This window comes from Seriola lalandi, unplaced genomic scaffold, assembly GCF_002814215.2.
Source record: "Seriola lalandi dorsalis isolate HSWRI2012SDOR001 ecotype SW California unplaced genomic scaffold, Sedor1 jcf7180002054144, whole genome shotgun sequence".
NCBI lineage: Eukaryota > Metazoa > Chordata > Actinopteri > Carangiformes > Carangidae > Seriola > Seriola lalandi.
In genome coordinates, this window is record NW_019524697.1 from 170,568 (window position 1) to 182,993 (window position 12,426).

The 12,426-nt window shown below is 39.8% G+C and overlaps 1 protein-coding gene across 2 annotated transcripts in view; it reads left to right on the forward strand.

Annotated features, from left to right (window-relative positions):
• Positions 1 to 5,130: 5,130 nt before the first annotated feature.
• Positions 5,131 to 12,426, forward strand: part of b3glcta (beta 3-glucosyltransferase a) — a 61,820-nt gene continuing 54,524 nt past the window's right edge. The window contains exon 1 of one of the 2 annotated variants that reach the window (XM_023403579.2): positions 5,131 to 5,327. In XM_023403579.2, coding sequence (XP_023259347.1) covers positions 5,264 to 5,327 — 64 coding nt within the window. In that variant the 5' untranslated portion in view covers positions 5,131 to 5,263. Of the gene's footprint in view, positions 5,328 to 5,691; positions 5,800 to 12,426 lie in introns of those variants that run through there. The other variant, XM_023403580.2, reaches the window with a different exon arrangement.

Consider the following 12,426-nt stretch of genomic DNA (forward strand, 5'->3'; position numbering starts at 1 on the left):
GCCAAATAAAATATAATGAAATAATAGTGAGAATTATGGCTGTATGTAATCACATTGAACTGGCTTTCTCAAGAATAGACCATGAAAAGATGAATGAATGAATGAAAGTGTGAAAACGTGGACTGCAACGTTAAGATGCTTTGAATGAAGAAATTAAGTGCTTTTACACAAATTACAGGCTTTTCTCGTTCACATTTTGAAGCACACAACTGTCCACTTTTTAGTGTTAGCATGAAGTGAAAATGGGTTGGCAAATTGTTACAATAAGACTAGAGCAGCAGTGATGACTTTGACATTTATGACTTCAGGCTGTGAAGCACATTTTCCTCAGTATTCCTGCCACTTAAGTGAATCAGTTTAGTGATTTTCTACAAAAACACGCTAATGTGTAAAGCAATAGGAAGAAATCGATCATCGATATTCTTTATAAATTCTTTATAAAAAACCTTGCAAAATATTTAACGTAAGCCTGTAATTATTTTACAGATACTTCATCCTTAAAGCAGCTATATGAAAGACTGTCCCCCATAGTGATGATAGTAGTGAGAATTATGACCAAACTCTGCAGTTCCTCTCAGCTCTACAAAGCTTTATAGCATCTTTTAGCATATTGATTGGGTTTTGAGGCACACAACCTTCAGCTGCAGTTCACATAGTGTTTTTTTGGCCACAGTCGGCAGATGTTTGTAGCTAAAAAGCTCTAAAATCCACCGGTAGCTCAGCACCAAACAGAAGACAGTCAAAGTTAGCGACTGGTCGGTGAACATAGTAGCTAAAGAGGCAGATATTTCCCTCATGCGAATATTGGACTTATCAGCAGGAGCCAGCAAGGTTGTTGCTGTATATCAGTTTGAAGAATTACTGGCTGGTATACGGAGAATTGAATGTTTCTGAGCCAGCCGTCCAGACCTGATTCTGAAAATATGATTACATTAGAGGAAAAATAAAATTCATCACACAGTTTGAGTGATAATGGCTCTAGTTTGCATAAAACATTTCTTTATCTTCAAGATATGATGTATTATCTGTGTAATAAATATTTCATCCATGATCTTGTGAAGGTGCTCTGGCATACATTGTGCTATAATAAAAGCCTGGGTACTTTCAAATTTGTCATGTGTTGTAAATTAATCATGTTACACATTACAGTTTAATTTAATATCCTTGGTTTCGCTGTTCTCTACCTGCTCTATACTTTTCAAGGAAGTGAGAGATGTATCTGATGCTGGAGTTTACCACAGTTAAAACAACCTGATTAGGCCACAACAGAGAGGAGAGACTCATGATAGTTAATAAGAGTGTATACTAAATTGTAAGAGAAGTAATATTTCAGACAGTGAAAAATAGAGGTAATAGAGCATTTTAGGTATGTGCAGGGGGAAAGTGAGACACACAGTATGAGTGCAGACACAGTCATGTTTGTAGAGGCAAAATAAAGTGTGACATAAAAAAACAAAATGAGGGAATGAGGTGTTGTACAGTGAGCGCATACAATTGCATTTTGCACAGTCCATCAAGTAAATTGTCACAATGGTATTTATATTGTGTGGGGCTACGGTTCATAGAAATCATACCCACGGAGGTCTTAAAAACCTGCAATTTATCATCCTTTGTACACACACACACACACACACACACACAGAGATACACACACACACACACTGTAGCACCACCGCCTCCTTCTCATACAGGGAAAGTTTGAGGGCGAGCAATTTAATGTTAACAAACGATAATTACGGGAGTAACCCAGTGGAGGTTATATAGGCCACATGTATTTTTTGATTACAGCAAATATCAGCACCTGGCCCTACCCCCATAACCTAAATACACACATAGATTGGGAGCTCTGAGATATTCAGGAATGCTCTGTGAGTATAACAAGTCCTCCAACCTGAACAACCATAAGCGCCTACAGAGGGAAGGAGAGAAGTGCAATTTTGAAAGTGGAAGTCAAAAATATTCTTAATTATAGGTCAGAGCTATCCGCAGATCTACGTGTTTTAGTTCCACCCAGCCTGGAGAAAAACAGTGTGATGTTGAAGTGAAAACCATCTCACTTTCGGACGCTGAAGTATGTTGTTAATTCCAATCATATTTATACAGTTTCTATAGAGATGATCAATATTTAAAGACGAGTTTAACCTTCCAAAGACTACAGAGGCGAGGCTTTCATCAGAGAAAACATGCAGCTGCCTCAGTGACAGTGAACTGCAGACACTTTGCTTCTTTTGTCAGCAGTCATGAAACAGAAAATCTGACTGTTTCTCTGTAAAATCAAGTAACCTTCACTGTCCACAAATTTGCTCTTTCATTTACTGTCACTGGAGAAAAAAATTTATGGCGACGCTGTCTTGGCTTTCTTGTTTCTAGCTCTGGGAGAGACTTACCCATAGTCACAAATCTACACTGATCATCCAGAGTTCATCTGAATTGATGCTGCCTTCACAGGGCGTCAGAAAAATACTGTTTCTGAAACTGCATGTGAAAGAAAAATGATTACAGAGCTATGAAAGACGAAAACCCATTATGCCAAAATGATGTTTCTCAGAACACAGAGGTAATATCAACAACTGAAGTTCAAAGTTGATGATATTCTGTTGAGTATATGTAAACTGAAAACATTTTTCCCTTTATTATGATCATACCAGTGGAGAGAGACAGGAAAGGCAGGGGACAGAGAGACAGGGGATTACATGCAGCCAAAGACCTGGGCTTGATTTAAACCTGCTGCAGTAATGACTCAGCCTCAATACATGGTGTGTGCCTAACCAGGTGAGCTGCCAGTACGCCCCCTTCTCTATCATTTAAAAGCAAAATCATGTCAGTGTTGGAGAGGGTCTACACGTCTTTCACTTTTCTGTTGGATGATAAAGCACTCAACTTCAGAAAAAACCTTCCTTTCAAATGATGTATTTCATAACTAAACAAATCTGTGACAGAAACACAATTTAACTTTTATCCTGAGTCTTGATACTTCAATTAAACTTAGATGTTCCAATAAGCCTGCATGCAAAAAGCAGCACTTAAATACAATTAGGTAATTATCATTATCTTGATTACTGGTGTGACTGGCATGTCAAAATGAACTCACATGACATCACATTTCATGATACATGGGCACATAGCAACAGAAGCTGTTGTTTTGGGATCAAAATATAACAAGTATGTAATTATTACCATATTCTCCAGAGAACAGACTAATACAATTAGTAATTGGTATTGTTTTGATTTACTGTGGCTAATTCGGCTCTCGCTAAGCTTCAAGTTGTTCCATAAATAAACGATGTAACCAATCTGTATGTGCTTATAAGAATGATACAGGTGCAACACCTCCTACTAACAAGTTCAACTTAATTGACAGGAAAGTGAGACAGATGTCACTGAACCACAGTCTGTAAACTCCTACACAGCCCCGAGAAGATTTCTGATCAGAGCATGTAAGTGAAGAAACCTGTGTAGGTGTAGCACGGGTTTGTAAGGAGTTTTAATAAATAACAAAATCAGCAAAAAAAAAAAGAAAGAGAAGAAGAAAAACATTTTGATAAATTGTTCCCTGTTGCTTCTCCAAACGGAAGTATAGCAACCTATTGAGCATATGTCGAACTGGAAGAGACTGAGTTTAAGTCATTTAAAACTCTACTTCACAGTGGGTCTACACATTATCATGACTGACCTTCTCCACCACAGACAGTTTAACTTCACACGGCACAAAAAGCACAGGTTGTATGTAAAACATTAATGATGACTGCATCCCATTCACTTGTTCCAAATCAAGAGGCCACTGGGAGACCTAAAAGGAGTGGAGCCGTGATTATTAACACCTGTGCTTTTTCTGCTCGGACAAAACAAAATGTCTGCTGTGAAACACGTTTATTTAAGGGCAAGGCTTCATGAACGTCAAAATCATGTTGCTGCTGTTGTCCCTGAGATTTTGGTGGATTTTACAGAGCCAGAGGACGACTTTACATCCGACAACTGCAGAAAAGGTAGGCTGCACATGGAGTTTGAGTCTGACTCTGGCTAAAGTTCACCTAGCAGTCTGCTCTCTGAGGCAGCAGGGGATTGTACACCTTTGACTATCAATTATTGATTGGCAACCAATCAGATAAACAATTATTCAATTAAATCATTTTTCAAACACAAAGGCCAACATTCGCTGATTCCAGTTCCTCAGTAGTGAGGATTTGCCGCTTTGCTGTGGTTTATATGATTATAAATTGACATTTGAAGATATCATAACAAAACAATGATTGGCATTTAAGGTTTTTTATTTATTTATTTATTTTAATAATTTATTCACCAAACAATTAATCAATTAGTCTAAATGTAAAAATAATTTGCAGCCCCACTCTTGACCTTACTACTTCTAGAATCTTGGTTACGGTCCTGTTAACTTTATATGCTCCATTTGTATGTGGTGTAGTTATGCAAAAAAAAAAAAAAAACATTTATTTTTGTTATTTTCAAGTTGTCTGTCTGTCCCATTCTTTTGATTGGAGTGTGATATATCACAGAAGCTCAGAGGGAATTTCATCACATCTGGCACAATTGTTCACTTGGACAACTTCATTAGAATTCCGTGGTCAAAGGTCAAGTCAGTGTGACCTCACAAACACGTTTCGGCCTTTCGAATGGCATATCTAAGGAATGCCTTGAGGGAATTTCTTCAAATTTGGCACAAAAGTTCAGTTGGACATTTCTGTGGTCAAAGGTCGAAGGTCAAGGTTATAGTGACTGCACAAAACACATCTTTTTACATAACTCAAAAATGTATAGGCTAATTAACTACAACTAAGGATTGGTGGAGCCAAACAGGTGATCTAGTTTAAATAAAAATGCCAACAAACTATGCTTTTGCTATATCCTCGATTACTGTCCTATTTGTCATTATTTCCCCCCCCACACCCAAAAATGGAAGCTCAATGAGATCGTATTTTTTTTTTGTGACCAGAAGCAGAAGTTTCACAAGATCACTTGAAGCCTGTTTGTGTGATTTTATTTATTATTTATTTATTTATTTATTTATTCACCATCTGATCGGGCCGCCTCTCAGTCGAGCTCAGTGAACTGATCCCGCCAGCAGAGCGCGTCCCTGCGCCTTGAACAGAAAGTGGGGATGCCTCCTACCAGAGCACAAACCCACTCCCCGTTTTCCGTGAAACTGTGAAAAGGAAAAGCCCTGTTGTTTTTTTTAACACTGTCAGAAAGCCCATGCACCGAGCGCGTTCTCCAGCAGCTGCACAGCTCACAGGACTCTCCCAGGATGCTGTCGAACAACCCTCACACCGGGTACAAAGTGGCAGGCTGTGTGATTTTCCTCTCCTTCTGTAAGTCCTCACTTTACTTTCTAATGCTCACGTCAGGAGGCTCAGGCCAGGCAGCGGAGAGGGACGTGAAGGCACCCTCAGCAGGAAAACAGTTTGTGCTGACCACAGAGGTGAAACTTGTGTTAGGAGAGAAGCGAACACTGTTGTTTGTAGCAGCGAGCAAAGCCGAGCTGCGAGTGTATTTCCAGAAGTGTTTGAGAAGTGCGGAGCCATGATTCGCCTCAACTTCCTGAGGAGTTGAAAGGCGATTTGCACATACCGGTTGCCATGTGGGTTTATGTAGACCAATGACTGTAAGTTTACATTCGAGTTAATCACAGGAAATGGTTTGAAAGCGCAAGTCTTCGGAATCACGACATTTCTCTTGAAATCGTCTCCCACTCGCGATAAGCGGCTTCCTGACACATCGACGTCGCACGAGTGGGTATGGGAGTCAAGCCCGGGGATGAAAGCTCCTCAGGCTACAGACACTGTAAGCTTTACGGTTTCCTCGCTCAGCCTGGATGTGTACCGGGAATTTAGCAGCAAAAGTCGCAGTTATGTGATAATTGATGTATTCCTCTTTTTGTTGCCATAAGGTTGAAAAGAAAACCATATCCACAGTCTTACCAGCCAATCCAACCAGTAATATTGTACTTTTTGTGGACATTGTAGTTAGATTTGTTGCCGAAATATGTTATAATCTGGATAAATGACATTTTACCTACTTTATGCCGTGGAGTTGCTAAATTAGATAAATAATTAGTGGCTTAAATGTCAATCGTTTCAGGTGAATTTAATTTCACATGAGCAAAAAGCATGTTGTAACCACTAATGGACCTTGGATACAGTGCTGTGTCTGTCACCATTGAGCAGAAAGCTCTCCACATGCTATATATACATACAAATGTTGTGCAAACACAGAATATATTCAGTGATGTGTCATGTCCATTGGGTGGGGTGCAGCACACTATGTGTGACTGCAGCTGTGGAGGGAATTGCAGTGAGAGACTAATATTGCACTGGCCTAGTGTACCATGTGGATGTCCACCTGAACAGAATGAGATAAATGCTGAGCACAGGAGAGTCTGCCTGCCTGGCTAGGACTGAAAATTGTCACAATGGAGAATATAAGAAAAGGCCAGGATACACAAGGATCAAAATGTAGCCTGTACTGCAAGAAATTCTAACATCTGCTAACAGAAATTAATAAGTGAATCTTAATTATGCAAGAAATTGCCACTGTTTACAATGATTTATTTTTAATTGGATTCGACCTACAGGATAATCTGTTTTTAACGACACTTAGTCTTTTGCATCCCTTATCTGCCTACTTTCTACACGTCATGTCATGTAAATAATCAGCTTGGCTTCTTTATTTTACAAACTTTCAGCATCTTTCACTTCTTGGGAAATACAAGAAAAGTTGTCACATATCACGTAGGATCACTTTTCATTTCCTGATTCCAGATCAAAAAAAAAAAATCACAGCTTGTCTCAGTTTAATCTGCGTTTAATAACTAGATACGGGTGACGGCGTACCTGAAGTTGTTACACAATGAAGAAAAAAACGTATAACAATTCAACCTTGTGAATACACTCTGGGCCTTATGGGGAGTCTGGGTAACTGCTGCAGTTCCCTCTGCACGAGCTGAAGCTGTGCTGGTGTGTTTGGCACCGAGTCAAGCACGTTTAGTTGGGCATCAGAGTCTGACAAGGCTTCTTGTCTGCTCCCCCTGTATGTAATATTCATGCACCTAACATCAAGGTGCCGCAGAGATTTGGAGAGTGTCCAGTTTGGTGACATTAGGGTGCCACCTCTGCTGTTTTTCAATGATGTCGTTCATGAGGCTTCAACAGACTGTCATTTCTAATGTGCACTGGAGCGGTTTGGAGCTGAGTGAGACGCAGTCGGGATGGGGAGCGCCACCTCCCAAGTTTGAGACGACAGTGCTCCAGTCCACATGGGCTGCATTTCAATTGTGCCACATGTGGCAGCTCCACAAAGTCTACATTTGAAGGTGGATATGTGGCTGCTGCACTGCTCTGGGTGGAAAGCGTGATGATCACAAACGCTGTTAGTTTTGTAAAGTTGAAGTCAGTAAAAGTAAATGTTCGTTGGTTTACTTTTATTATATGCAAATGCATTGAAACGCTATCTTTTAATGTGGTTGGAGATTGTACCTGTTGGTTTGGCAAAACCAATGCTGTCTAAATATGTTATTTACGTTAAAAAAAAAAAAAGGGAGATAAATGTTACTTGCTTGGTCAATGCACATTTTCATTGCATGCCAGGGAGCTACTTCTGAATGGTTAAAGATGCTTTTCTCATTTTTATTTATAACATTTCAAAAGGTATGGATTGCTATTTTATCTCCAAGAAAAAAAAAACGTAGCTTTTCCCCATCCAGGTTTCTCAGTTCAGGTGTCGTAGGGTTTTATTCAGAAGTGACAATAAAAAGGATTGTGGGTTTTTGATGCGGGTGTTGAAGTGAGAGATGAGCCACTGAGAGAAGCTCTCAAACAACTGTCTTTGTTCTGACCGTCAGCCAAGGTCACAAGTTTTTGGGTAGTGACTGAAGGAATGAGTTTGCGAACATGAGCAGACAGGTTGAGTTTTCCCTGCAGGCTGGACGGCTTCAGTGTGGCTGACAGGGTGAGGAGGTCTGGGATTTAAGAGGACTTCGGGGTGCAGCTGCTGCTGTGGTTCTTCCGCAATGAGAGGAGCCGGCTGAAAGTGGTTCATGCACCTGGTAAAGACGCCCTGCAAAAAGAGGCTTTCAGATCCAGGATATGCAGGAGAGATTACTGTGTATCTGTAAGTGGTCTGCGAGTGCTTGAGGAATGCACATGAAGAGCTGAGCGATGCTGCTGGGGGAGCGGCTCCTCTGTGCACTTGCTTTTGTAACATTGTCCTGAATAAGCAGCTTTTGGCTCGGGGTTGAATGGGTGGATCGGGCTCTTGGTTGTTTAAATTATTGATTGAAAACATTAATTAAGCTTCAGTAACTAAAAAATTTATCCGTACTATCTCTTGAGATGATATAATTTTGTCTACTGCCAGAGATTTTGTCATATCTCTCCCTTAAATATTCACAAGTACCAGTTTGGGTAGTGTTGCAAATCAATGAACTACGGCTGCAGCTTCACAATTATTTTCATTATCAACTAGAGTGGCACTCAATACAGCATACCTCTGCCAAGGCCTGATATTTTCTTCGACCAGATCAAGATTATTGTCTGGATCTGCACCAAATTGTACAAACTGATCTCAACACTATGAATATTTCAGATATTTTATTTATTTCGTTATTTTAACATAAAGATCCAAACATTATTTCCTGAGAAATCGACAAAAATGTTGAAAAATTACCCTCTCTCGCAATGTTTAGGAAAGTGATGAGAAAGTCTTTGACACGCCCCTTTAACTGATTCTGCACCAAAATGTAAAGGGCTCCTCTCTGGTCCCACCCGTCCACCAAGTTTGGTGCAAATTGGTTTGGTACTTTTCGCGTAATCCAGCTTACATACAAACAAACAAACAAACAGACAGTTAAAACACAACCTCCTTGGCAGAGGTAATTAATCAGCCAATTGTTTTCTTTATTAGTCTTTTGGTAAAGAGTCAGAAATGAGTTGATAATGCCAATAGAACCCAAAGTAAATCTTTAGACTGTTTTATAGAACCAACATTATCCAAGACATTTACTTCACTATCTCATAAAGCAAAGAAAAGCAGCAACTCTCATCAGAGCAACTGGACCCAAAGTTAAAAGTCAGACGTGTCTTTATTGTCTCTTACAGGGAAATTGATTTGAAGCCAGGATATACAAAAACTCACAGACACACCAAACAGTTATCAGATGCCAGGAACTTGCTGCCGGTTGCCACGTGAGCCTAAAAAAAATGATTCAAATTGTTAATCGATTATCTAAATTGTTGCTAGGTGACTGTTCATACAATTTGTGCATCAGTGTGATTGAGTACTTCGATTGGTCAGGTGTTTAATTTCATGGATCAGCAAAAAACAGACACGGATGCCTGGTTATTTTATCCAATAACAATTCCCAACTGATTTCCCATTAAAAATGTAACACAATATGTGTTGATATTATAAAATTGATAGTGTGATTATAAAATGAAATATATAGGATCTTATCCTTTTGGTGTAACTGTGCATGGTACTAACCAAAGGGAACAATAAAAACAAAATAATGTTTTGCCTTTCCCTCTAAACACAGTATTTTGTCAGCAGAGCCTGAACCTATAAAACTACAAAAATTACAAACCTATGCAGTCACAGATGGTAGTTGTTCGGAAGTTGTTGTTTGCAGTGTGGCCACTGTTGTGAATGTGTCGAATTAGAGAGGAAGCCAATCTGTATGTGTACTTGAGATATATTGTAGATCAGTTAATTAATAACTTATGGTATTGCAGACATCGTACAACATGTTTGTTTAGCACAGTAATTTTTTCCTAAATTATGGCCATATTAAACTATCACTAATGGTGTAAATTCATATTTTATTTAAAATGCATCTTTCAATTCATTTGAGGAAGCTGCACACTAAAGCATCCTAATAAAGTGGGTACTAACTGTATTTAAATAAAAAGTTGGGAACAAGAGAGAGCTCCAGCCATAAGCTCTTAGGAGTTGCCAGTGTGGGTTCTAGACGGTTGCTGGCAGTGCTTGAGTGGGAATAAAAAGTTTAAATTTAATATGACACAATGCCAGATGAAGCCTGTGCTCCCTGCATGCCTAACAGTTTGCAGAGCAGTTTTCAAAAACACAAATCAGGTGCATTATTACAACTGCATGTGCAGCACAAACTGTGTGCCATCTGTGCCAGTCCTTTGAGGAGCCACTTTTATTATAATAGCATTTGCTGCCTGTGTTCTCACAAAGTGTTAGATTTTTTTTCCATGAGAGAAACACTGGCATCTTGTAATTAACTGTACAGATTTTCCACCAACAATAACGAATGTCTTAATGCTGTATTAACTCATTTTTGATTACTAGGGACCACAGAGTGGAATCCAAAGCTCAGCGAACCTTGATCAAGTTATCCACTTCTTTAAATGTGATCAGAGTGAACACAAAGCAAAATTCAAAAGGAGAATAATTACACAGACTGAAAAGAGGCAAAACCTTGTTCTTATTCTAGGTAATGGGTATCGAGGTGAAATGTCCTGACCTCAATACCTGCATAAGATCAGATGGTTTCTCACTGAGCTGTATGACTCAGTTTTTTTGAATACACAGAGACAAGAATAAATCTGAGCGGGGTCATAACACAAGGAATTGGGGTCTTCGATAAGTTTTTGTGATGAGTCCCAGTCTGAGCCGTCACATTTTCACAGGCACGAATCCTCTCGCAGGACAAGATCATCCATAGTACAATCCTGCAAAGCCTGAGAACAGGTTCAGTGACAATATGTTGTTTCATCTATTGCAGACATTTTGAAAATTCTTGGTAAGTAGGTATTGTTAAGGTCAGAGGAAGACCATCAACATGGTTAAATTAAAAAGCCAAAAGTTAATTGAACATTTGTGCCTGGTAGCAAATACCCATCTCCTGCATAGAAGTCATACTTACCACACCTCACCCATTCACCATCCTGACCTCCGCACCACGCTGTTTACAAAGGAAGAAGGAAGCGCTGCATGACTCCGGCTGATCCGACAGTTTGTTTGCCTATATGCTCGAGGAATGAATTTATAATATTATTTCATCTGAGGATGGAGTACCTTGGTTTTTATTTTTCCTTGTTTTTTTTTTCCACACTGTAATTACTGCAAACTCCTTCCTTCACTGGCACCTGAACATCGCCATTGAACATAAATCATGAAGTGCAGAAAAATCCATGCGCCGCCAGTTAGCTAACCTCTGTACAGCCGGTACTTGGTGCATGCTGTGGTGAATGTGGACAGGAACACACCCTGCATTCATCAAATTTGCATGAGTAAAGCAAGATGAAAAATGAACTTTGTACACACCTTCATGGCAGAAACAGAGCAACATGAGAATCACACCTGTGGAAATTCAGCTTAGTATTCACTCACATTTTAAATCTGGTTTGATTTGTCAATGCGTCTCTTTGGCTTGGTGAATGTCTCTCGAGCCACTCCACGCCGTTTGGCGCCATGCGGGTTAGTGTTCTCGTGTGAACTGGAGAGCTGGGAGCTGCTGTCGGTGGTTTTAGAAGCGGGTTGGTAAGAGCTGGATCCAGGTTTAATGGCCCTCAGCTTGGGGATGTTTGTGCACTGTCTCAGAAGTGGTTTCTGGATGGCAGCCCTGCCATAACTATCAGCACTGTGAAGCTCACATCATTTCAGATTTTATTGACTTTGCCGCATTAAATAACTTTGTTTTTCCAGACCAGTGCAGGTGTAGTTTGTCCTCTTCACCATTTGGATCATTTGGATTGTGTGTGAACGTGGTGATTATCAGAGCTCTTCTGAAGCTCACACTGACTGAGAATTTGCATTCAAGTTAATATAACACACCTGCATAGCTGCTGTTGTTAATGTGATTAAGTTACTTCAAAGTACTTTGATGTGGTGTCTCCATTTTATTTTCTATGCCCTCTGTACCCATTAAATCCTGTGTGAACTGGAAAGCTAAGTCAGTCGCCAACAAGCAAATCATTGCTAAATTACTTTGAATCCATCAATCATCCATTTTTATGCTCTAGACAAGTAGAGGGAAGAACAATTGTAATTTGTAGAAAGCACTATACATATACATGTTTCTTTGTTGTAAGGTTCTTTAAATTCTGATAGCATACACCCAAACCAACTAGATTCCCTCCCACTGTTAGGAGCGCAGTGTTTCTCGGCTAATTGCGTCGGACATCTGGTTTTATTACAGTGACAATGTAAATTGAGAAGCTTGTTGAAAAGCATTCAGCTAAACCATTCATCATGTAGAGTGATTTCCAGACTTCCTAAAATCAAAGCGAGCAAGTTCCCCTTGGTGCGGCTCAATTGAAAACATGGTTGGAAACAACAGACTTGATTATGCAGGTTGAGGAGGCGATGCAATGGAGGTGCTCCCATCAGCACTCCTGACATTCTGTAGAGTTACACCCCCCCCACCCTCACCCCCCCAAACAACCA